At 35.9% G+C, this 27,497-nt stretch overlaps 2 protein-coding genes across 3 annotated transcripts; both read right to left on the reverse strand.

Annotated features, from left to right (window-relative positions):
- Window positions 1-803: 803 nt before the first annotated feature.
- On the reverse strand, window positions 804-13,570 carry LOC110721212 (DNA-directed RNA polymerase 1B, mitochondrial-like). Its single transcript, XM_021900366.1, has 19 exons — window positions 12,520-13,570; window positions 8,311-8,511; window positions 8,076-8,209; window positions 7,860-7,929; window positions 7,696-7,754; window positions 6,898-7,018; window positions 6,674-6,787; window positions 6,467-6,598; window positions 5,929-6,345; window positions 5,702-5,752; window positions 4,948-5,018; window positions 4,453-4,537; window positions 4,065-4,217; window positions 3,010-3,084; window positions 2,641-2,730; window positions 2,505-2,552; window positions 2,243-2,357; window positions 2,044-2,147; window positions 804-1,755 (listed from the first exon to the last, which is right to left on the reverse strand). The coding sequence occupies exons 1-19, from the start codon at window positions 13,333-13,335 to the stop codon at window positions 1,645-1,647; spliced, it is 2,967 nt and encodes a 988-aa protein (XP_021756058.1). The 5' UTR covers window positions 13,336-13,570; the 3' UTR covers window positions 804-1,644.
- Window positions 13,571-16,985: 3,415 nt separating this feature from the next.
- Window positions 16,986-26,905, reverse strand: LOC110721221 (splicing factor 3B subunit 1-like). 2 transcript variants are annotated; one of them, XR_002511417.1, is made up of 5 exons: window positions 26,474-26,904; window positions 20,625-25,139; window positions 18,386-18,761; window positions 17,331-17,413; window positions 16,986-17,214 (listed from the first exon to the last, which is right to left on the reverse strand). XR_002511417.1 is itself a non-coding variant. In XM_021900374.1 (3 exons), the coding sequence occupies exon 3, from the start codon at window positions 25,090-25,092 to the stop codon at window positions 21,262-21,264; it is 3,831 nt and encodes a 1,276-aa protein (XP_021756066.1). In that variant the 5' UTR covers window positions 25,093-25,139; window positions 25,364-25,486; window positions 26,474-26,905; the 3' UTR covers window positions 21,146-21,261. The 2 variants fall into 2 exon arrangements, 1 of the variants encoding a protein (XP_021756066.1); XM_021900374.1 differs by lacking the exons at window positions 16,986-17,214; window positions 17,331-17,413; window positions 18,386-18,761 and adding an exon at window positions 25,364-25,486 and having other exon boundaries at window positions 21,146-25,139; window positions 26,474-26,905.
- Window positions 26,906-27,497: the final 592 nt, after the last annotated feature.

Genomic DNA, 27,497 nt, shown 5'->3' on the forward strand with positions numbered 1-27,497 from the left:
TCAAAGCACAATACTGGAGTACTTTATTTCAACTCTTCCTACATCAGTTTCCCAGAAACCCACTTCATAGTTTTATGTAAGTCCATGTTGTAATTAGTAATTTGAAATCCCTAATTTAAGACAAATTAAAATGAAACAAATTAGAGACTTGACCAATTCAATTGAAAAAGATAGGGTGTAAATAATTTTGTAAGTTAAAATTTAAAAAAACTTAACGAGGGTAATTATTGGGAATATAAAATAACAATGTCTTTTTCACTTAGATTCAAATTAAATGGTTAATTGGTTAGCTTTAACCATTATAGCAACTAGGATATTGAAAATTTGAAACAGATAACAAAAGATAATAATAATAGTGTAGGGAAGAGGTCAAAATACTTGGTATAAAATTTGAAAACTGGAATATTAATTTGACAAAATTACTTGCTTTCATTTGAAATTAAAAAAACTTGCAGGTCCAATAACTATCCTTTACTGGTTCAACGACAAGCATTACAAATTTACAATTTGTTCCGCAAACTTGTAATTTTGTACTTCCGTCCCATAATATAAAATTTGTTTTAGTACGCTATTAAAATAAACTAACGATAAAGTTTGCATACAAAATATAAATAGTGAAATAATTAAATATGTCAATTATTTTGAGATGGAGAGAGTACATACTAAGGGATTGTGATTGTTTGTAGTTTTGTACATAATATTGCATCAGCCAAAGTGTTCAATAAACCATCAAGCCCAAGTGTAAGATTGAAATTGTTCTACTTTGACATTGATTTATTTCAGGTTAAACAACGCAATCGACATAGATGCAAAGAGAATGGATCAAATACATTTATACTCGTTTATAGGACAGTACAATGTTCAAATGTATCCTTTCACTATACAAAATGTAACAACACAGTTCAAGAGTTGCATCAAATTTGATGTTTGGGAAAACTCAAATATTCTTAATACAAGATACTTCCATGCCAAAAATTTGTTCCTACAACATAATTCTACATAGCTCGCACAAAATTTCGTATAATTGATCAGAGAGGGAGATAAGAACACTATATACATTAGTAGCACAAAGGCGTATATGAATCTATGCAGACAACAATCCGTCTATGGATATAGTCGCTCTTTATTCTGTGTACTGTCCCATAAATAAAGTAATCGCTAACCAGTTACAAAAATGCCTGGCACCCAAGTATTTTTCACCTAAGGTGATTCTTGCATCACCAACCTATTGCTGCACCCGTTGACACATGAACAGCTGCTGTAGAATCTGCTTACTGCAACTGCCATCAAGTTTTCTTTCCAGTTTTCCATCAAGGAGCTCGCTTTCTCTGTTGCTCTTTTTAATTTAGGCTCAAGATACATAAAAGCAGGATTCCCAGCAAATAAAACACGGAGGGAACAGCTCTAATCCAAGAGACTAAGCAGATCTGCATCATCATCCAATGTGCAGGCAGATGATCCAAAGAGACTTCGTTCCTTTCGCCATCTCCATTATCACATGCGGGAAGATATGAATCCAACACTTTCCTTAGTTAATGAACCAACAAATACTGAGAATTTTTTATTGGTCCATCATCATCTTTGTGTTTGGTCAGGTGAAGGCTATATACTAAATAAATCAATCATGGACTTCTTGTTGTCAGACTAATTGAAGAAATAAGGAGACTCCAAAACCTCTCGTAAGTCAAAATCTCCACGTTCAGGGAGAGGAGGAAATTGTAATGTTGGGAAAGATTCTTGAAAGCTCTCCAACAACTGCACACATGTATCCCTCAAGTTATATACAGATACATCGATGAAAGCCAATAAACTAAAGGTTGGCTGCAATGAGCCAAAGTTCAGGTCCAAGGGGTCCATTTTAAGGAACCATGGATTTCTAGAGTTATCAAGACAATAAAATAATAAATAAAACCCTCCAAATGAAAGTTTTTTGCCTTTTCCTACTCAAACAGACCCAAATATATAAGGCAAACGAAACACGACTTTTATGGGAGACCAAAACTTCACGGAGCAAAAGGGTACTCATCATATATAAAAACTTACATTCTCGAGTATAGGTTGTTCATAGAGCTCAACAAACTTCTCCCTTAATATCTGGTTCATTTTGTCAACATCACATGCATGTGTCCAATATGAATCATGAACTCCTACAAAAACAAGCGGACCAAATTCCTTGTTAGAGTGAGATATGCATTAATCCCCTTTAGCCAGAATAAGGAAAAGTGGAGCATACAAAACTGACCTGCAAAATTCATACCAGCCTTTTTGCAGGCAATGGCAGTCATCATCATGTGGGAACCATCAAGGGAGTGAACAAAATTTGGAGGAAATGCTGTTCTTTGGCGCTTAGCCATAACCTAGCATAAATACATAATATAATATCAGCCTTATATGAAAAATAAGCACACAACTGACTGTCTGTGAGATGGGGGAAATGGGGGGAGGAGGGATACTGGAATGAGAACCTGTGCACTATAACTTTACTTCTACAGAGTAAGGGTTACCTTATCAGTATCACAGCGAAGGGTTAAAACCTGAAGTGAAGTTTTTACCTGCAATCATACCAACTGTGTGTTAGGAGTAAAAGACAAACCTTCAGAAACAACTAGTAGTCAAAAGGGCAGGAGCTTAGAATGTTACAAGTCGTCTTCCATGATTACGATAAGGTTGAACAACAGGGAGTCCAAGGGGTGTTGACCATCGCACAGGCTGGTTTTCAGATGCTATGATCTGTTTTACAGGCAAACATAGATAGACTGACAAAATGAGTTTACAAACAATAAATGTCTAAAACACATTTCATTCAAAGGGAAAAAAAAACACTAAACTAGATATTTAATAATATTATTAAAATAAAATTAAATAAATAATAAGTAATAAATAAATAAAAATGGCTCTTTGTTAAGTTCAATATTTTCTTTCAATAACAGTAATCTAACTTACGGCTCAAAATCACAATTGCTTGCCTACATAAATTTGTAGCAGGCAGGTAGGTCAGAAATTACAAACCTTTGCACAGTCACCAAGCCAGCCCATAATGCTACGTGCTGCTTCAAACATTTCTTCTAGTGCAGTCATGGTGGTCTGCTCATGCAAAAAACAAAAATACAAATGAATAATGTAAAACAAGGCAATTCAGGTGAAAAAATAATTCACAGCTAAATACCAGTTTAATTGACCACTGGAAGAAAACCACATAGGGGTGTTCAAAATTTGGTCCAGACCAAATTAATCGGTCCGGTCTTTGGGGTTTTCCCGGTTTTTGGTCCAGTCTTGGATCGGACCGGCTTTTTGCTTAAAATTATAAATAAATTTTTTAATAATGATTAAGATTATTCTTAATAAGCTAGAAAAAATTTGGTTGTATGAGATTTTTTGTACTAAACATACAAAAAAAAGACGTTAAAATATTGTTTTATTTTATTTTTTTTCTAAATTTTCCAAAAATTATTTAAAATTTAGAAATTTTGATAAAAATTCCAAAATCGATCCAACCTGGGCCCGGTCTTTGGTTCTTGAAATTCAATTTTTCGGTCCGGTCCGGGTTGGTCCGGTCTTACCAATGAATAGCAATAATACCACACCAGCATGTATAATCTCAAGATAGGTGAACAGTTATCAACTTTACACATTGTACATGCAGACTATAAAAGATAAACCACAGTAGAAGGGAAAGACCAATATTTCATCAATGCTATTTAAATCCTCACTACTATTCACTCGCTTAAGTCCTGAATTCCTGATATAGTCCATTTCCTTTTTATTTCGTTTCTATGGCCCAATCACGTTGCATTCCCCTTTTGTCTTTTTCACCAAGTCTTAACAGAACATATTCCTTTAACCTTGGTTTGATAGTGGGTGTTTATAGTAATTGTAGTACAATACTTAGGCTTCCACAACTCATGAAGCATATCCTATCTTGCCAGATTTAAAGGTTGAAAAACGAGTGTCTGAATTAGACTAAATATACATGTATAGATAACAAGCTGCCCTCCCTTGAATCCTTGATGAAACTTAAAACAAAAGCAACACAAAACAAGCATGCCGTAATTGCATTTACTGACCTTAGCAGCATAGCACGATGCAGCAAACAAATCATTATCATCTAAAATGGCATCACGTTCTTTCAATCTCCTTTTAATTTGATCACGAGCACCAATATAAGTTACACCATACACCGATGTCATCACAGTCTGCTTAACCAGCTTCCTATCCACCTAGGTTTTGGCATCAAATTAGCCAAGTGTTATTCCAGGTTATCAGCTATTCAGATAAAAAGAAAGACTGAACTTAAAATATAGAAATTATATACAGCATATACATATTGTCCAAAACTATCATGATCAAACCTAAGATTTACATATTTGATGTCACAAACAAAGATTCTCAAACCAACTGAATTCTTTGAGCAATAATCCCCTTGTTAGAGTCATTCAAAGTAGGATGAGATACCTGGTTTAACAGAAGCTTTGCATGGAATGCATTAGGTTCAATTGAAGGATCTTTTTCAGCATCACCACGCATTATTTCAAAAACTCTGCATGGAAGCAATTGGGTGGCAATTATTGGAAAAGTTGGGCCATAAATACAGAGTTCCTCACAGCTATGAAGAGTACATATAATTGATCTTGTAGCAAGATGAGATCAGATGCATCACTTGTTTCCTTTAAACATCTATAATTAGGAATAGAACCCAAATTGCAGCTAGTTTCTCTACACAAATAGCACAAGCCATCAACCTAATTTTTGTACAAATGCCTACAGAATGCATGTGATCAACTATTAAAAATGATTTGCCAGCCCAACAGAAAAATCTGAATCTTGGAGCTACATACTACAACTCAGTGATGTCATGTGCAGAAACACATTCTTTTAATTAGCTTTTTTCATTATTAAAAGTTCACATAACTTAAAAGTCCAATTAATTTTTAGGAGTTATTGGCTTACCGAGCAGCAATCCCAGAGTAAACATCAGCAGGTTTACCCCCAGCGACAAGATTCACAGCCTCCGCTCCAAGCTGAACAAATAATGATCATCACATTCATCAGTAAAAAGAAAAATTGCATCAGCACTCCAGGCATAGCTACTTTGCTATTCCTATATGTCACATTACTTAGAGATAATTGCCTGCCTCACTAAGTCAGCTAGCCATTAATTGGCAGCCGGCTGACTGGATTCAGGGCACATATAGCATAAATGATCTACGTCTTAATGCCCATAAATTTGCTTTTCTTTTGACTTTTTTCCTTCGTATTTTCTTTTTTTTTTTTTTCCTTTTTTTTTATAACTATTTTAGAATTAAAAACGTAATAATTTATTTCATACTTATATTACTCCACCGTGATATTTTTAACAGCAGATAAACATTCTTCATTTTCTCTATGATTTAATCTGCTACTACTTGAGGATTCTCAAGCCTAATTATAAAATAATTGAAGCTTTGTTATCTGTACCTTTAAGAGAAAAAAAAAATATTTCGTATACAAAAGCTTAGTCAAAATTAACGCAAAACATGTACACATCATAGCTAAGAAAGCAAATCTGGTTTTCACCTGACATGCTAAGAAAGCAAAAACAATATCTGAATTTCTTCTCATAACTAGCATTAATTCATCAAGGTTCTTTGGAAAATGCATCCATCTTGCCATAAAACAGAACCAAAAAAAAAAAAGGTAGACAACGTAACAAGAGGCACATTACCTTGTCTCTTCCGAGGGCAGCATAATGTTGTAAACCATTACATGAACCATCCTTGCGAAGATGAAAACCACCACAATAAAGAAAAAAAGGAAGTCAAGTCTCATTCGGTATAACCTTAAAAGACATTTATAGTAAGGAAGAGATGGATTTTCAGCAAAAAAAAAAAAAAAAAAAAAGCTCCTTAAAAGGCTTAAAGAGAAATTTTGATTCCATATGAAATGAAGTACCTGATGGATAGGAATATGAGATAGATAGTCTTCTGGAGATGAGCTTCTTAATGCATCAGTAAGATTAATGCATGCTGCCAAGCACTGGAAAGGATCTTCTGCAGTTAACCACCAGCGTCTACCTTCCAAAGGCCTATCTGCAGAATCAAAAACATCATCCAGACGATTCTCCGTAAATGCTACCCGACCCTCATATGACAATTTGTCAACACCACCAGCATATAAATTTGCCACGTGTACTTTGAGCCAGTTAAGTCCTGACTTTCCAAGAGGACGTCCCTCAGCAAACTCTAGGATTCCCCGACATAAGTCAGAACCAAGATGATTCAAATGAGGGTGCATGGGGTATGCACGGCCTCGGAAATCCAGGTTGTGTGGATAATAAAATCCCTCCTCATCCTTCATCTTTCTGGCCACCTACTCTTATCACAAAAAAAAAAAAAAAAAAAAAAAAAAAAAAAAAAGAGGCATGAATAAGTAACTATCATTACTAAAAATTGAGCAAGTGACAAAAGTTTATGCAAAGACAATGTCTCACAGCTAGCTTGAGTTCTGTATCACAACGTTGAGAGTGTCTTTCTGCATTATCTTTCTTGACATGTTTAACTTTCCACTTCCATTTCTTAATTTCTTCCGCATCATCTGTATCTGGTTCCTCTGGTAAGGGCATCTGCAACATGACTAACATTAGCAACAAGAAGAACAAAACATTACCAAAAGCAAACTTCTTGATGGACAAACATACATCTTCGCGGTCAACTAAGTCGGCAAGGCAACCTCCACTGGCCCATATCCTGTCTATGATACTAAGCACCTTTTTATTGACCCTCCATTTGGTGTTACCAAGGGTATCAAGAGCCTGAATCACCATAACAGAAACTAAATTATTTTTCAACATGAGAAACATAAAACAGTTGGACAAAAACTAGGAAGAACATTCCTTAAATAGCATCAAACAATAAACCAAACCTCAAAAACGGTACATAAATTGTTGTCCCTTGCAACCCTTTTAATAGCATCTCTTTGTTGTTTAACTCCATGAGTTCGCATGATATAAGACGGAAGATATAGGTATGCTCCTTTGTCGTACCTAACAAAGCAAACAAGGTTCAAAATCTAAAATCTAAAATCTATAATACATATTATAAACATGCCACATGGCCCCTTTCTCATGTCCTAGAAATATACCACACCATTCACAATAAAATTATTACATGCTAATAAAAACGCTTTGTTTAGTGTTTGAGCTCATGACCAGCCATGAAGGTCTTAACATATTAACCACCTTTAACTTGTGCTTTCAAATTTAACTCAAATTATATATATCTAGCATTGATTCGGGTTTTAAGTAATATATAATATGATATATAAAGTAAGTACTTAAGGCAACGCTCAGGCCCCAGACCAGTGTAGACTAAGATGTATGTTCCGAGAAGACATGTCAAAGATGCAAATTACATAATCTGACACTAATCAAACATTCTCTGTATTCTTTCCTCTTCACTCAAAAACAGCACATGAAAGCAAAACATGTTTGGATAGGGACATCAATTATGTTTTATTGATTATTGATGTCCCTATCCATTATCAGAACAAAACTCCCGATTCTCGCACATGAAAAAATACAGTACAAGGTCAATTAGTTGTTGCCATCATCAGAAAAGTAATGCCGGGAAAGGTCATTTCATGAGATTAAAAGAAGAAAACAGAAAAACCAGAAGGGCTTGCTAATCGGAAAAGGTACAACACAAAATTAAAAATGCATACCCAGTCCAGTTCAACGGAGGAATCAACATTGGCATATAAGGAATCACCATGTGCCTTGCCTGATTGAACATTCAACCAAAAAATCAATACCATTATTCTTGATTAAATCAATACAAACAAGGGAAGAATGGCAAGGCAACACTTGGGAGCCAGAATGTACTCACAGTTTTTTCCAAACCCCTGCGGACCAAAGGATCACATTCTATAACTCCATACCTCCTACGGAGTCCTTTTCTGCTCAATAAGAAAGCCAATAACAGTAGCTTAATGATTCATCTTTTCTTTTTCTTTTTTATTTTTTTGGGGGGGGGGGTGGGGGGGAGGGGGGGTTGGGTGCTGGGGAAGGTACCATGTAGAAAATCTTTTAAACTAAAACTTACTGTGATTCTTTACAAACAGTTTTTTGAGTGTGGATGAACGCAGGGCGAATGTCAGGTGGACCATCTGCTAATTGATCTGCTGGAGGTTGTATATATGCTGTTTCTGCTAGAAGTTGAATTAATTTGCAGCCCACCTAAAACAATAATGCACATACACGCACCATAATTAATAGAAACGTAGTCATGAACGTCAAATGTTCAACCACAGCCAAGAATGGTAGCAGGAATTACAAACCTTAACTTGGTTGTCCTGGCTCCATGGCTTCGAATCATCTTGTCCTCTCACTATTTCTCGAACCTGCGAAATTTTTTGCTTCTTCATCAAAGTTGTCACCTTTTTTGCAAGCCTCTGTTGCGCTTTTGCTGAATCATCCTCATCATTGTTGTTAGTTGCAGGTTTTTTCTTTGATTTTTCCAAGAATTTTCGAATTTTAGCCTGACACAAACATCAAATTGAGTTAGCTAGTTTACCAACAATGTGTAACATAATAGCAATTTAGGCTTGGTTCTCTTCACCTTCTTCATATTACTTACTTATCTTGTTACAGCTACACCAAGACTGACAAGATCAAAAGAGCAAAAAAAAAAAAAAAAAAATCTAATCACCTATTATTTACTATTGCTAACATTAATATGATTAGGATTAGATATATTTCTGTTTTCTTTATTATCGATCATTATATAGTAATTATTGGCTACAAAGTCACTATCTATCTATCTATATCTATACTTCTATACTTAGTTTTAAAAACACAAATCATTTATATGCCACATGTCATCACAAATCACTTATATGCCACATGTCACCTTCCTTAAACTTTCCTTTTTTGTATTCCCTTTTTAATATGAAAATTAAAATAAATATATTATACAACTTTAAAACCTTTATGCATTCTGTAACTTGTAAATTTAAGTAAGAAAATGAAGAGTTTCAATTCCACCATAATAAGATTAAGCTGAACTTATTAGACTAATTAGTACAATTACATAGACATATGAAGTATAATAAAAATAGTCTTTTCATCTCTTAAACTTAAAATATAGCTTAAACTAATATGTCATTTCATATTCCACAATATTCATGTATATATACCTAATTTTTTTCTTTTAAGTTTTAAAAGTGAACTTCATTCACCTCAATGGTCATGAAACAATTAATTTGTATTTTACACCAAAGTTCCAAGTTCCAACTATTGAAAAACATACCTACATATAAAAACCTAAATAATAACCCGTTCAAACGGACCAAAAGGCTAGTTAGTCATTATTTCATTAATACTTCCTCCGCTTCTTTTTAGTTGACACATTTCCTTAGTCACGTTTGCCAATGAACATATTCAACCATTAATATATTTAATTACCAATAGGCAAAAATTATTAAAAATAAAACAAGATCCTACATGACTATTTTTAATAACGTATAAATTACAAAATACGATCAAAGGGAAATGTGTGAATCGAGCTAAAGACAAACATGTAAAAAAAATAAAAAATAAAAAATAAAAAAATAATAATAATAAAATGGAGGAAGTATTATTGTTACGAACTTCATAATATTTAATCTTGTCCACTATTGTTGCCCTGTTTGATTAATTTAATTTTTGCTTGGACAAAGTTGATGAGAGAAAAAAATTGGAGGGACCAATGAAGTGAATGTGATAATTAAGTATTGGTCCCTCATGGGCATTAAATTATGTGACAAACTCAAAAGAACAAACTAAAAAGGGACCAAGGCAAACATAAAGGATGGAGGGAGTACTTCAAGATAAAGCAAGGATTAATCAAATTATAGTCAGTTTTGTTTTATGTTTGTGAATTCAACAGTTTTTAAGAAGCTTACTCATGACTTAAGCTTACTCATGACTTGTATCATAATTTGTATACATAAGGTACTTTCTTCAATTAAATGATGTGCTAATGTCTATGAATTATAACCATGTAGACTTGTTTTTAATAAATTAACCCTAAAATAGCATATCCAAGTTATAAGAAAGCCTATAAAAGTCACAATTGCAAAATTTGCACCCTGCAAATTGCACTCGCAAATTTTTAATTGTTATACTATGTAATTAAATTGCGTATAAAATCCAAGTATAAATGCCCAAGTTTCCTTTGGGGTCCAATTCTAAAATGATCCCTATGCCTCATTGGCTAGGAGGTTAAAACAAATACCAATTGCTAAAAAAATATCCTATACTAATGACACGATAACTTCAATGATCCAATTTCTCAACCGATGTGACCATCAATAATCTCAAACAAAGGAGAACAAAACATTATTTGTGTGTGTGTGTGTGTGTGTTTTACATTTCTCTCCTCTCATGGTCACATTTGTGGCAAACCATTATATATTAATATTACATCTCTCTCCTCTCATGGTCCTCATCCTACTTTATATTTTTGTTATTTTTCTCCGGTCACGTCACTTAGTTTGTAACAAGATATTAACCCCATTATATCTTCTTACAATTTGTTAATACACCAACTAACCCACTAAATAACAAACACAATCAAAGCATTAATCCCAAAAATGGGGTCAGCTACATGAACCAAGAATTCATCCCCTGTACTCGCTAAGACGCTAACCATAATTCTATCCTTATGTCCAATGTCATATGCTCTTGAAAATCCAACTTTTTCATGTCCATCTTAATTCCTTCTATTTAGGTCATCTTTGATCTTCCTCAATATCTTCTAAGATCACCTTGATCCCAACCCTCTACTTTCCTTTCCAATCGTAAATTTTTTAGTCTCTATCTAACATGCTCAAAACCAACGGAATTGGTTCTACCTTATTTTAATCCCAATGTGTCTACTAGTACAACTTTCCTTTTAACATCTTCATTTCTAATTCTATTCTATAAGATCTATACAAACAAATTTCTACTCCTCCCAACTACCCCAAGTCTGATTAAAATAAAGTCGTAAATATTGTGTGACGGTAAATTGAAACATTAAAAAAATTAGGAAGTGTTACTTTTGATATCACACATGTGTCAATCTCACCCAAGAAAAATTGACTTGTTTATTGAAAGGTTTTGTTTATCATATACTTAATCCCATCTTTTTTATTGGACATATTTTGACTTTTGGCACTATACACAAACTCTACAATGCCTAGCTTTTGTGATTTATAACTATGATGAAACATATTCATGTAGGGTCTTGTTAGAATCATCTTAATATATATTTCATGATATCAACTTTCCACGGCTTTGGGTTGGTCAACAAGGCCCAAAAAATTAGGGGCCTAAAAAAATAAAGAAAGTTTTCTTCCTCAACCATCCTTCTTTATTCCCCGTGTGAAAATCAAGAGCTTACCTCATTAAATCAAATTAAGCTCTCTGAATTCTCTCTCTAATTTTCCATATTTTGATTTTCAAATAATTAAGGAGGATGTAGTAATTTCAAATCAAAATTGTGCTAATCTTGTGCTTCGTTTTAATTTTACATTAAATAATTTGTATGTTGTTAAAAAACATTTACTTCGTATTAACTCCTTATGTTTTAAAAATTTTATAGGGGCCACATTTTTGTACTCGGCATAGGGCCTCCAAATTCTCGGAGATGGCTTTCTATGATTTTTGCTTATTGATAATTAAAGATATTAATCATTAAGCCTTTGTGTTAGCGTGATAAAGGGAATGTGTCATAAAAAAGAATGGAAGCAGCATCATATCTTATTAATTATATAATGATTAGAAATTTAGAAGTGTTAAGATAGAAATTATCCGAATAAAAGAGCTACATAGCCCAATATTGCAGCAATTACATGTATCATCAATCAATGTGATTTTTAGTGAAGAGGCCTGATGTAGCAAACCCTTTGATAAAATTAGCCCTTGTGCAGTTATTATAATATAATAGTATAATACCTCCATTACTAAAAGATGTTACACTCTAATCATCGTAATTTATTTTAATTGCATTAGGAATCTTAATATTTTATATATCTTATTAGTTTAGAATATTATCCATCTAGGGTTTATGTTAGTTGAAAACCCTATATTAAAGTGTCATTGTATTATTATTAGGAGTAGGGTTTATCCATCTAGGGTTTATTGTGTATCACTAAATTGTAAAACCAGGTACTTGTTCCTGTGTCACATATTGATCTAGGACATGACCGAAAACCAATCTAGTATAACAAAGAAAGCACCATTGAACCAATCACTCTAGGCCATCATCACAATTCAAGACATCCAATAGACAGCAGGCTTACTAAGTTACTAAAGTACAACTAAAGAAGTTTTCCCCATTACTTACATTTCAAATGGTTAACCACATTTAACATCCAAACAATTGAAAAGAACTGCACTAATCTACACAGTTTAACTACTAAAGTTTTCCTTTATTTTACTTTTCCATAGATATCCACATTAATTATTTTCCCAAACACAGTATGAAATATAATGTACACTAAAAGTTGTAAGCTGAGCATTACCTCCTGTTCAACAGCTTCGCCGATTTGGGTAGCCGCCTGGATCACAGTGGTACCCCCATTACCAGAGCCAGTCATCAACAAACCCATCAACTTATGCATTGTGATAACAGCCATCATATCCGCCGGCAATTCATCGAAACACTCACCATAAAGCGGCCGGTTCCTCCCTACCTTACACGCCTCCTGATGAGCCTTAATTGCATCCTTCAAAGGCTCAAACCAACCCAAAAACAAAGACTTCATGTAAGGCAAATTAGGGGCAAGCTTCTGCTCACACATATCAGCCAACAACTCCTGATACTCTCTCGCTGCCTCATTCCATGCTTCAGTCTCCACTTTTATCTGTCTCTTCCTAAGTACATTGTACCTCCCTGCAGTCATCCCAGCAACCATATTGATCGGCTCCTTTCGCCGTATCAATTGCGGCTTTACCCTCTCTAATTTGTTGATTTCATCCACCAATTCACGGATTTCATCATCTTCTTCAGACGATGCTGTCACTATCTCCTCAGCCGCCGCAGCAGTTGCATAAGAACAACTCGTTGATTGGGCATAAAACCCAGAAATACCAAAAGGGTTTGCATAAAACATGAAATTAGAACCACCCATCTCACTATTTCGACATAATAACTCACCATTTCGCCCATAACCCAACATTGGAAACCTGGGATTAACACTATTTTGCCCTAAAAATTGCCTGATTTGTGCTGAATCTTGTGATGATTCCTTCCATCTAAAGACATTTGAAGAGGGTTTAAGCTCTCCTGAGTTTCTAATCTTCATCAAAATCTCAAATTTTGAGGCTTTTTTCCACATCTTTTGACTGTTTTCTAAGATCCAGCAGAAATTTGAAGATATAAGTTAATACCCAGAAAAAATTAGAGGAAAAAATAGGCGTTGAAATTGAAATGGGAGAAACAGAGGAAAGAGAAGAAGAAAGGAGAAGGCCGGCGCTAAGACAGATATCCGCCAAAAACCCTGCTTAAACCTAAGATTGTAGCAAGATTTTGGTTGGAATACAATCTACATACAAAGTGTTTTTTGTTTGTCTACCACCTTTTCCCAAAGTAAGCTTAAGGAGGAAAATATATACGTAAATGGTTGCGTGGCAAAAGTATTTACCAAACTAAGCTTCCAGGATAAAACGATGTACAGCGTTTTATCCCCTGGTTTTTTTTTATAAAAAATTTAACTTAAAAACGCTGTCTCAAACAGCGTTTTACATGTTGACTTTTGTTTTTTAAATTTCGTAATTTTTGATTAAAAAATAAAAATAAAAATTTACACTAAAACGCTGCCTGAGGCAGTATAATTTTATTTTATTTTTTTAATTTTTTTTTTAATTTCTAGTTTAAAAACAAAAAAAGAAAAAAAAATATTATACACCATTGCGTTATTATGATAATGATTGTATTCTTTGGGGTGGATAATTATCAATATGTGATAATGATTGTATTATTTGGGTGGATAATTATCAATATGTGATAATTATCATATCGTATTCGAGTATTGCGGTTGGGGTTGGGATACGATTGTTGCTTCCTATCTTCTTCTCCTCTTTGTATTTAAGTCCATATTCACATGATTGCAATATACTGAAAATACATATGCTTTGATTGCTGTCATTGTTTTGTGTTTAACAAAATCAATTCATGAGCAAATTCTACATACCATCCAAAACGAAGGTGTGTTGCTCAAGTAAAGCCACAACAGAGGACATAAAAGGTTAAAGGTAGGAGTATAGTGAAAGTAAAGGAGAAAAGAACCGTAGAAACTTTGATTAAAGGAGTGAAAATAGGAAGAGGGTCAAATAATTGGTAAAAACCAAATATAAAAAATCCTAGAAGGAGACACTAATCTATAGTGCATGAACATTACGTGTAGAACAAAGAAGAAAAAAGGTTAATTAAGCTAGGAAAATGGGGCAGCTCAAGAACACAACAGCTTTAATATTTTTTTTCTTTTTTTTTAAACTAAAAAAAAAAAAAAAAAAAATTATACACTAAAACCGCTGCCTCAGGCAGCGTTTTAGTGTATTTTTTTTTTTTTAATATCAAAAATTACGAAATTTAAAAAACAAAAGTCAACATGTAAAACGTTGTATGAGACAGCGTTTTTAAGTTGAATTTTTTATAAAAAAAAACTAGGGCATAAAACGCTGTCCGAGACAGCGTTTTACCCTGAAAGCTTAGTTTGGTAAATACTTTTGCCACGCAACCATTTACGTATATATTTTGCTACTTAAGCTTACTTTGGGAAAACGTCCAAGTATTCGACCCGATTTTCTCGAGAAGTTGGAGAACTGTAAGACTTGTAACCACATGTATTCGGATCTACACTAAAGGCCTATAAATTAGAATTGTGCTTAGCGTTGGGTATGAGTCGGGCCCTTATGAAATTACTAAATCCGCAAGATCAGTCGTGATCCCGTTGCAAGCCCGAAACTCAAGGGGTATACGGAGTAACAATGTGTCAAAAAGTAACCCGATTCGACTAGACTTGATTTGATGTAAAAGTGACCTGATTCGAAATTCAACCTGCATGGGCATAATGATTTAACATGATTCAAACCTGAACTAGACCCGAACTAAAAATCTAATAGAATCAGACTCAATTACTCGAATTGACAATTTGACACCTCTAGTCATATGCTTTTGCATCAACATTGTTTTCGGGATTTTTTGTAAATAACCACCCCAATATGTACCCTATATTGAGTTAACCACCTATTTTTTTTTTCAAAATTAAAAAATATCACCTATTAATGTCAAAACCAGTAGATTTCACCACCTTTCTTCAATTTCAGCCCATTTTCCGACTTAGGGTACACGTGTCACCATATAATTGCTAAAACAAACAAAATTAAAAAACAATTCCCTTGACCCCAGCCCCCGGCAGCTCCCCCATCTCCTGCCACCCCACTCAAATCAACCACCTGTCGCACCACCCTTACCCCAACCAACCACCACTCCCGCACGACGAACCTCACCAAGCCCCAACCTTTGCTCCCGAAACCCCACTTAGCCCCCACCGCTGACCCCTTACCACATAGCCGCTTCACCACCAAACCCTCACCCACTTTGTCACTTTCTCAAAATACCCTTACCCGCGTTGCTGTTTCCTCACGAAACCCCCATGTCGTTGCTTCCTTTGCTCATTCCAAGGTTGCACTCTTCAATTTGTTTTATAATTTTATTTTCTATTTTTTAGGGTTTTGATTTGTTGGTTTGATAAGATTCTTGAGTGAGTTTGTAATTGATTAAAGAAGAGAGAGGAAGAGGAGGAGATTTAGAGAGTTGCTTATTATTCTAGAGATATGGGTTGACAGTTGTGAGTTGGTGGCTATGGATAGAACTATAGAAAAGATGGGTGATGGTGGTTGTAAAGGTGGTGGTGAGATTGAAAAGTGGAGGAGATTGCAGGAACAGGTCCAGGAAGGGGAGTGGATGCCGAAAATGGAAATAGGGAAAGGGAGGGGTGCTAGAGGTGGCAGAGCTGCCGCCTTCCAGAGGTGGTAGTGGTGGGTGTGGTTTTTTTTTTTTTTTTTTTTTTTTTATAATTTTGTGGGCCCCTAAATCGAAAAACTAGCCGAACTAGTTAAAAAAATTGCCGGAATTGGAAAAAGGTGGTGAAATCTACTGATTTTGACATTAATGGGTAATTTTTTTTTAATTTCAAAAAAAAAAAGGTGGTTATTTCAATACAGGGTACATTTTGGGGTAGTTATTTACAAAAAAAATCCTTGTTTTCGTAATTTCAAAACCAGCTCATTTTTAACCAATTGATAAAATGTCTAATGGGAATTTTATAACCTAACATGTCATTTTCCTAAAAAAAAAAACAGCCGCCGCACTGCCGCTCCTCCCTTGACCAGTCGCCGCACGCGGCACCTCCTCTGCCCCTCACTGCCCTTCTCCTTGCCTCACAAATCTACCCCCTCCCCTGTAAAATTTCCCACAGCCCCGCAAAACCCTAAACACTCTTCTCCCTCCCCATAAAACCGTCAGCCGCCACTCCTACCACCCTCTAGCCTAGGGTTTCGAGGGTGGTAGGAGAGGCGACTGATGGTTTTAAGGGGGGAGAGGATTGTTTAGGGTTTTTTGGAGGGTTGTGGGAAGATTTACGAGGGAGGGAAGGGTAGCGCAGCGAACGGCGACGACTGGTGGGGGAGGAGCGGTGAGTTGGCTTGGTGGTGGATGAATAAGGTGGGAATTGAAAGAAATGGGTGGTTGTGTGATAGTGATGTGGTGGTGGGACTGGTTGCTAATTTCTCATTGTTTTTCAAAACAAACAACATAGCAAATTGAAGGGTTTTTCATTCCATTTCTTTCCCTTTCTTCATTTCATTACGATTACCCCTTTCAAACCAAACGACCCCTTAGGTTATTATAGAGGGGCATTTTAGTTATAAATTTAATACAAATGGCTAAAATTAGTTTGAGGAATTTTTTTTCCCCAATCCGTAATAGATTAAAATTAGACAATTTTATTCATAATTGTAATGAGTTTTTTCTAATCACAAATTCCACATTTTACATGTACTCGCTTAAATTCTTTGACCTCGATCACTAACATTGCTAACTTGGGTACAGTTAGGGGGGTCTCGAACTCCTGATCCCATACTGTAACCCACTGATCCATGGCTGGTACTGTTTTTCCTCTTGCCTCGTCTAATGAGACTCCCACAACTTCAACCTGGGGAAGAAAGAGTGATTAGAGAACTCTAAAACTGGCCATGTCATTATTCTAAGCTTGTAAACTGTAATGGTATGCAAAAGTGCAAATAGAACATTAAGATTTAGTTAGACTACCTGCTGTGAAGAAATCTGGAGGGGATTCCTCATCGAACTCTCACTGGAAGTCCAAATGCCAGCCAATGCCCAAATACCTTCACCTGTACAGTAAACAAGCAAGGGAAGCAAATAAATCCTGAAATCTACATCTTAATAAGTATGCAAACACATAAATGTAGTTCATCTTATGAATTAGATCTGAAATTAATATCATGATCTTGAATTAGGACCTAACAAAATCAGATCCTAAAATATGAAATATAAATCAATTCTTAACAAATAAAGAACTAATCTGGAATTGATTCATTATTTTACATACTCAGTATAAATCTACTTGATGACATACTAAATCCATTAACTCTATTCAGGCTACTTTACCAATAATTGACTCTATTATAGGCAATCTCTAAGCAAATATTACAGCACCTATTTATAGCTGTAAATAGGCCGCACTATAAACTATTGTCAATGCTCAATTTAAAATTTTCCTGAGCTACACATAAACCACTAAATTTATAGAAAGCCCTCGTGGATGCTAGTCACACTACAAATTAAATCACTGACACTGCCAATACAGCTAATTTATAAGATAATTATGGCTCATGGACTACCGTTTCATAACAATCCATCAACCTCTAATACCCAATTCTGGCCAATTTCAACAACCACAAAGCCATCAACACACTAATACATCTGAGAGTTGGTCACAATGCAACCCTATACACCAGCCCTTTCTTTTTCCTAGCGCTTTGATGAGTTGGTACATTCCCAAAAATGGCAGGCAACTAAAAAAAACAAAGAGAAGATAATAACAGTCAAAAAATAAGCTTGATTCTCAAAGATAATAATCGCAATTCTCAAACAAAGCTTTATATAGGCATGCCAAATTTCCAAGAAAAGTACATAACACATGATCCACATCATCATTGCCATATACGAAGTATAATTTTAGTATCATAGAATTGGAAAAGATGTACTAAACTACTAAATATTTTATAAAAGAGAGATGCTTCTAAGAAGCTACAGGAGGTTAATCAGTGTGGACAAGCATCATCTTAAAATGAATTCCTTACCTAAGCTTACATTCATCGCTAAATGATTCTCCGAAGTTCGATTGATGAGGTGGCCCTGAAAATTCTTTTGATGCTCAGTCATAGTAGCATACAATATAATCTCTCAGTTTTTTTTTCCAGGGCCTTTAATATCTGCAAAGGAGAAATGGATGCAATATGGCATGCAGCTTAGCCACCATCTATTACAACATACAGACTCAGCAGATCATAAAATATATCTTTTTCAATTAATCACAAAATAAAGTATATCAAAGTTTATAGGCTTTTTAAAAAAAAAACAAAAAAAAAAACGCTCGAATGCATGCCTGACCCTCCTTTTCTCTTCTACTTCCTCTTTCATATTTTTTCATTGCTACACATTCCAGACAGATCAAACCTGAAAAAAATTATCTCACCATAAATATTGAACAGCCTAACAATCAAGTGACACAAAATAAAGGCATGTAATCTCGTTAACCTTTCCTCAAAGTCCAAATAATTTTAGTCAAAATCACATTTGAGTAGAAAAAATGATCAGAGTCCAAATTGAACAAGAGCAGCAATAAACGCATAGCATTCAAAATCATCAAGTTTTTTTAATAAATTGCTCAGTCACTAAAATACAAATATATTTATTCAGAAGCACCAGCAATGAATAAAATTAAAAGAAAGTTTCCTAAAAGAGAAGGGTAAATGCACAAATTCCAACTGAAGATAATCAGTGTGGTTCATGCAGCATTAAAAGGCTTCTGCACAGTAATGATTTAATGAAGATATATACTACAATTTTATAGCCAGTATCAAAGAGGCTACTTGATGACATACTACATCTATTGCTAAAATAAAGTGCCTAGTCCTTGAGATATAGCCTTGAGCTAATGCCAGCACGCAAAAAGCCTCAATACTGAAATAAAACAAATATTAATCCTCTACCAATTGACTCTATTATAGCCTTATAGGCCATCTTTTAAAATAAATAAACAAGTAAATAAAATAAAATAAAATAAAAATAGTTCATTTCCTCAAAGAAGAAAATGTCTCAAGTCTTAACCACCTCCAATTTTTTTTTTTTTGTACAACGGTCATAAAAGGGACTAATCCCCAAAAAACCTCAAAAAGTGCAAGTCACACAGAACTGCCAATTTTTGCCCGAAATTCTGCAAGTCACGTACTGATACAATAATCGCCTTTAACCATCTTGAGAGTATTATACTACCCACAAATAATCTTTGAAAAGACATAATCCCTAATATTATAAGATGACTATTGACAAGTCTTCCCAAACCTGCCTTCAAATTTATAAAAACAACAAAGTAGCCTGAATTTGGCCAAGCAAAGTCTTCAAAATACTCCCAATCCACAACAGGGTTTTCTAGACTGAGTGGCTTGTCATGGGGTACTCATTCTATTGTCCCTCACTACTTTTATAGGTATAATTTTGTTTGTTTGTTTTTTTTTTTTTTTTTTGAAAGGAACTTTTACAGGTAAAGTTGATAAAGCAAAATGAATAAAAGATTAATTTAAACAATATAACTTACAAAAGTGAGAAGGGAAAGCAGGACAAGCTTATTCTATACTGGGATGATAATAACACTAGTGCCAAACTGCCAATATCACTACTGCACACTTCCTTAAAAGCAAAGCTCAGTGGTCTCTATAAACTTTCTACTTTCATCTCGAAAATCAAATAATGATGATTTAACGAACCCTCCTTGCTTAGATCACTTTCTAATTATTTCATCATTAACTAATAGGAATAGTTAAACCTCTTATAAGAAAGGACAAGACCCATAAAATTAAAACATAATAAAACTTTGAAAAAAACAAAAGCCTTATGAGAAGCATATTTGTAGGGTAAGGAGGATTTGTCACAGGACTCAATGGTATATATAGAAAAAAAAAAAAAAAAAAAAAAAAATAAAATAATAATAATAATAATATTAAAAAAATTAAAATAAAAATAAAATTGAATGCTATATGTCAAGTAATTAGCATGAATAATAGTCTAATAGTCTTAGAAAGCTACGGGAAGTCAATATCATTCAAAAATCAATACCTAACCAAAGATCATAATGCAAACACTGCTAGTCGGTCTGCTTAGTCAAATTAAAAGGCAATGACGAAATTACCTATGACCCTTTCTGCCATTTTTCCAACTTTTATAACAAAAAACATAGCAAACGCAAAGCAAAAACCTCAAGATAAACTACATTCTTCTAATAAAGCAACACATGAGGAAACAAAAATGCAACATTAATACCTTGAACAGTATTAGGAGAACATCAAGCAGTTGATAAAGCAGAGCAGCAACAGCACAACAGTCCAAAAAAAGCACCTGGAAAGATCAGTTCCATTTAACATGAGAATAGAACAGCCAAGATGAATAGGCCAAGTGGCCAACCAAATCAGCTTAGTTGTTATTCATGGTACTAAATGAAACAACCTGCTTAGAATAATGTAGGCTGCTAAGGCCAATCAGAAACAATCACTTACAAAACGGACATCAACACACATACTTATAAAACCCCATAAATTAACTCAAAAATCTAGTGCTTAATTATAAAACCCCATAAAATCATTAATTCTCTTGGGACAAACTAGGGATTTTAGTGAAGACTACCAGCCTCATACAGTCATTCTCCTTTCAGGTTGGAATCCTGTTTGAAGCACATTCAGGAGAATAGTGTCTAACAACAACGCTTGTTTACGGAAATCAGACTTCTGCTTAAAAAAAAGTGAAAATTCAGCAATAACAGCAAAACTTAACAAAAGCAACAGAAGTATTGAACACAAATCTAAACAATTACTCAGAATAGGTCACTACAACAGTTTAGTTAAGAAACAGTTTCAAAGGGTGGAACGAGAGATCTGCAAAATCTGAAATGCATCATCTAACTTTACACAAACATCAACAACTCGGGTCTACTATAAATGTTTTCTCCTTCATTTTCCAAAGTCGGATAAGCAGCAACAAGAGCATCCTGAGCTCCAATATACAGAGAATTATATATCTTCCAGTAGACTTCCCTTACTTTCCTTGCTGGGTGGAACAAACCCTGCAGACAGTAGTTCAGTATTGCAGCGGCACCCAATGCAACTCTCATTCCCTCAATGGCTTCTGTAACAGCGTTAATAACGTGAGGTGAAGTCTCGAAGATATTGGGCCACACGTAATTCATAAGGTGCACCAAAGCATCTTCACAGCCTAGACCTGCAACACCAAGAGCCATATGTTTCACGGCAGAAGCTGCAGTCTGACGATGAACCAGGTCCCTGTCCATAAGAGCATCTTCAAGGAGAGGAGTCACGGCATAGATATAATCCTTTCCCATTTCACCAATATATTCAAAGAGGAAAGACAGAGATTTGAGGACACCATTCTGCACGTTAAGCTCAGGAACACGGTATTCATTCATAAGAGCTGGCAAAACGGTGAAAGGTGAGCAAGTCTCAGCAACGATTGCAATAGCCACGGTTGTACAAACACGATTCTGACGTTCTTGCACCTTAAGGTTGTTAAGAAGAGTAGCCAAGACATCCTGAGGTCCAATAGCTTTGGCGATGTACCCAAAGGTGTTGACAGTGGCTCTTCGAATTCCTTTCTTGTGAGCCTTGAGCATCTCCAGAAGCTCAAAGCATATCCTCATCCACTCTCTTGCAGGAACAAATTCTGCTCCACGATCTGCAATACGTCCCACAAGATCAATGCAGTTCTCCTGTACTTTCTCATGCCTGTTCTTTAAAATAGGAGTCAACCTAGGTAGCAGATCTTTGATTGGTGGAGTCATCTTGGTCATACCAATGACGTTAACAATTGCTTTCAGTGCTCCCAAGATTGAACCCAGCACTTCTGGATACTCCTCTCCTAGATACTCGTACAAAACCACACCCAAGTGTCCCATAAGCTGCTCCTCTCCACACTGTTTCATAACCACTGCAATTCGGGAGATAAGGTCAGCAGCCTGCTGTCTTACTTTTGCACTCTTGTTATTCAAACGCCACTTAATTGTACCACATATCTGGGGGAGATAAGGTTTGACCCTTTGGCCAAGGGCATTGACCACAGCACCAAAACCATTAAGCATGACATTGGCATCATCACTTGTCTGCTCTTGAAAGGCGTACAGAATACCATCAATCAGAAGCTCCTCCAAGCGAGATTCAATATCAGATGCCCCCAAGTTTGTCACAACTTTCTCTATTGTCTCCATGACCATACGCCTATAGGGTTCACTCTCATCTTTAAGATCCTCCACTATCCTACCAACTATATCAGCAACGCCAACCTTGTTGGCTATCTCTACAGTAGTTTCCACAAGCTGCTTGTAATTTCTTCGGTCAAGAGCCATTCTCCTAACCCAAAAGTTCTTAAAGAATTCAGGAAGGATATCACTTCTAATGTAGTCAGCCTCTACACCCTCAGTGCTAACACACTGCTTAACCACTTTCAGAACAATCTTCTTCATTTCTTCATCTGGTGACTGGAACTCTCGAATAAGAATAAACATAACTTCTTTTGTATAGTAGCTAGCATAAAGAGCATCCATCAACGGAATGATAAAACCGATGGCCTTCAGGAATGCAGCCAAGACCTTTCCACGGTGTGATCTGATACCTTTCCACAAAGGTTTCAATACAGAGTCAAAACTCTCAATACCATACGGGGCTGAAGCCTCAGCTAGAGCTGCCAGAGAAAGCGCAGTAATTGTTCTGACCTTCTGGTTCTCATCATTAAGACCATGTTCTATGATCTCCACCAAAGATCTTAAGTGCGGCAGAACAGCACAACCAATCAAAATGGCTATCTGTTGGACAATCTTAATACCTGTATGCCTAGCTTGCCATGACTTCTTACTTTGACAAACTGCCTTTAAAAATGGCAACAGGGCAGGTATACCTAGAGCTGAAGCAACAACACTAAAAGCCCTTGCGGTTGTATTCCTGACATACTCATCAATATTATCAATATCCGGTCTCATGGCAGCAATCATAGTAGCCAATCCAGCAGCCTTGCTCAAGTTTGAAATAATCTCCCTCCCCTCAACACGAGCGTAGTAGTCTTCATCAATTAAGAGTGGCTCAATAACCACAAGAATTTTGTGCACAAAAGGTCGAACCAACTCATCAAGCTTGTACAGCACCCTGTCAATAACTTTCACAAGAAGATGTCGTTCTTGGTCTTCCAATGTCGGCTGCATAAGCAGAGGCAAAATTTGGTTAAACAACGGACCAGCACCAAATTCTCTTGCTTTGTCAGTGAGTTGTCGCAATGCAGTCTTCCTCTGAGGAGGAGTACCATTTTTCACTTTAAGTAGCAACTTCATAATCTTTCTTTCCTTCTGCTCCTCGGGTGACAGCTCTTCCTCGTTTTCATCATTCAACAACGCCTGAAAATATTGATAATCCTCAGGTTTCATAAATGGCAACCCATTAGCAGGCTCCTTTCCAACATCAAATTGCTGATTCCTGTCTTCAACTGGTATTTGATAAAGTGGAGTCCCCATTGGAGTGGGTGTGGCAAGAAGCTTCCTTGCTGGAGTCCTAATTGGCACATATGAAGCAGGAGGATCCAAGATCTTATATCCTTCAGGTGGGAACATGGAATCAAGCTCTTCATCAGTCAAGGGTCTGTTCCTCTCTTCAATATCCTTCTCCCACTTCATCAAGTTATACTGTTCTGGAGTTACAGGGCCACGCAGATTAATCTGCCCAGGAGTAGGTGTAGCCATATCAACTCCACCAACAGGTGTCACACCAGGGGTCATAGCCGCAGGAGTTGCCCCAGCCATGGGTGTTGCACTCCCCATGGTAGCTGGAGTCTCATCCCACCTTGATCTCTGACGTTTTGGTGTTGGTGTTGCCATACCAGTGATTTTTGGAGTGGCATCCCAAGTCGATCCAGCAGGAGTGGCACCAGGAGTGAGCCCACCAGCAGACGGAGTAGAATCAGAATCTTGTGCACGGCCAGGAGTTGGTGTCTCATCCCACCTATTCTTCCGAGCAGATGGTGTAGCATCGCCAAGTCTCCCTGGTGTAGGAGTGGCATCCCACCTTCCAATTCCAGGGGTAGAATCGGCTAAATCCCAGTCAGAGGAAGACTTCGCTTTCTTTGCTACACCCTCATCCCCTTGCTGATCCTGAGATTGATCCCACCTATTTCTCCTCTTCTGAGAAGGCTGAGCTTGAGCAGCAACACCACCACCAGCTCCTTTCTCCTCTTCCAAACTCTTCTTCTGCTCCTCCTCTTCTTTCTTCTTTTTAGCAATCAATCGCAACGTCTCCTCCTTATCTCTCCTCAGCGCCTCCTCCCTCATCACATCAGCATAAGTCCTGACACCAACATCCGGGGTCTTATCCCCCATTGCAAAAGCATCATGCCTCGCAGGAGAAATAACCCGATCAAGCCTCCTCCTCCGATAATCATCCTCACGATCAATAATCCTTTGTGGCTTCCTCAACCCATCATCATAGTCAGCCCCAGCACCAGGCATTTCCTTTAAAAGAGACTTCGGAGCCGTGTAAGAAGCCAATTTCCGAGCCACCTCATTATCCATAGCATCGGCATTATCTTCATCGTCATCAACAGGGATTGACTGGACATAATCCTCCCTCCCACTACTCCCATAAAGATCAGTATCATAGGTAAGAGATGAAAGTGAGGCTAGTTCCTGCTCCATCTTCTTCCTCTCCTCCTGAGTTTTTGCTATCTCTGGGTCTATTGACGCCATTTCTCAAATCTAAACTGATAACCCTTCCTATTCACTTCAACAGAAATCTGTACCAAAAATAAATAAAATCTAATGAGTTCAACCAGCAAATTAAAACATAAACAATAATCTCAATCAAAGAAAAAAATTCAAGCTAATCAAATCATAAATTCACAGAAAATTGCAAGAAAAGAAACAATCAAGCATACAATCAAGAGATTAAATTGAAATTGCAAATCAGAAAAGTATGAGCAGGAATTAAAAACACGAATCTAAAGAGAGAAATAGATACCTGGGAAAAGAAGATGCGGTGCACGATAATGAAAGATGTAAACTGTTGGTAATTGTTATGTGGCGGTTTAATTAGTTGTGTGCTTGATGGCGCTATGACGGTGTAGGGGATGGGAGGTGGTGACTGGAGAGAGGATTGGAAATGGATAAAATGGTAAATAAACTGATTTAGTTCTAAATTATTTTATTTTTTTTGGCAAAATATCCAAAATTATACTCGTCAAAAAACCCTCTAAATATTTTTTTAAATTCCTCATGAGACAATTTGAAAATAAAGATTACATAAACAGTGTCCCTCATTGCCAACAAGGGCAGCAACAGTGCAACACAAACAAACAAGGCAAGATAAACAATCACTACAATAAATAAGATCCACGTAAATCTCCCTCTTAGGTGAAAATTTCTCCCTATTAGCTTCGAAGGGCAACTAAAATTTCGTCCTCTTTGATCACAGTCAAAGAGGGCAAAAAATTTCGCCCTAAAAACAATCCAAATTACACAATTTGAAGCTCAATGTTATACTTGGTACATTATACAGCCAATTGGAAATACAGTATATTGGAAGGTGATTAGCATGTTCATTATTTATAAACATCAATAGATAATTAGACAATTTCCTATCAGCATAATAATTCAAATGTCATTTGGAATTAGGCTTTGCAAAATCAGCCATCACTTAAAAATTAGAATTATATATCATCATACAACTCAAAGAAAGAAATTATGACATATATTTCAGAAAGTACTTAAAACTAAAGTATGCTAATGCTGCCTTAATCTTATTACTTGAGCATGAGCTCGTTGTTCATCCGTATAACCTCATTCGTAATCCTAATCACTAGCAGATTTTTTTGAAAATCCATCATCAAAAACTCCACTAGCAACAATTAGGAAATCCACAGTCTATCTGACATAGCCTCTATATTACTTGCATAATTAAAAACCCCAAAAACTTGCAGAGTTAGCAATACTAACATGCAGCAACAAATTGATAAAGAAAAAAATCAACAAAGCAAGGATTTCGAGAATCAACAAATTTTTACAAAATCAAAAGCTTAATCACATAATTTCCAAAATTAGTATAATTGCAAAAATTTAACAAAATCGATACCTTATACTTGCGATTCGAACGACTTCGAGCAATGATTTGAAGAAACAATGTGTAAAATCTGAACGTCTAGTAGGAGCGAAGAACTAGAGTAGCAATTTTTGAGAATTAGAGTAGCGCGATTACGAAGGAAAAAATTAGGGTTCATACAATTTTTACTGGTTAATAAGAGAGAGAACGTTTTTTTTTTTTTTTTTAGGGAAATTCTCATTGGTAGGTTCGTACTTTTGCTTATTTTCATTGGTAGCCACTTTTTATATGAATTATTGCTAGTCTCAAACTTTTAAAATTTTACTTTGTAGCCATATTTAGCTAAAACTGTTAACTTTAACTGAGATTAGTTTTATAATAATTAAAAAATACTTAACTAAAGTTAGTTATATCATAATTGAATTAATCTTAAAAAAATAAAAATTAAAAACAACTTTCCCGGGTAGCGGCGGCGCTGGCAGAGAAGGATGGAGATGGGACCAGGTAAGGGAGGTAGATGGGGGGCTAGTGCGTGACTACGTGGGGGGAAAGCCGAAAAGGGGTGATTAAAATAAATATTTTTTAAAAAAAATTACTTTATTTAGTTAATTTTAACACCATTTAACGGTTTATAGTAAATACGGCTACGGAAGTAAACTTTTAAAAGTTTGATGCTACCAAAAATAATTCATATAAAAAGTGGCTACCAATGGAAATAAGCAAAAGTATGAGGCTACCAATGAGAATTTCCCTTTTTTTTTTTAATTATGGCCGGTTTTGTTCAATTTATCTCGATGTTAAATACCATCAACAATATTTATCAAAACCTCCAACATTTATGTTGAATGGACACAAATTTACCCTTATTTAAACCTAAAGATGGGCATCGTGTCGTGCTTGGTCGTGCCGGGGTGGGGCTCGTGTCGTGCCGGTTTGGTGGCGGGTCGTGCCGTGCCAAGTTTTGGCACACCCTAGCCCACGGCACGGCCCGCCAAGCGGGTGCCGTGCCGCGGGCCACCACGGTTTTTTAATTTTTTTTTTATTTTTAAAAATATAT

This window comes from Chenopodium quinoa, unplaced genomic scaffold, assembly GCF_001683475.1.
Source record: "Chenopodium quinoa cultivar QQ74 unplaced genomic scaffold, ASM168347v1, whole genome shotgun sequence".
NCBI lineage: Eukaryota > Viridiplantae > Streptophyta > Magnoliopsida > Caryophyllales > Amaranthaceae > Chenopodium > Chenopodium quinoa.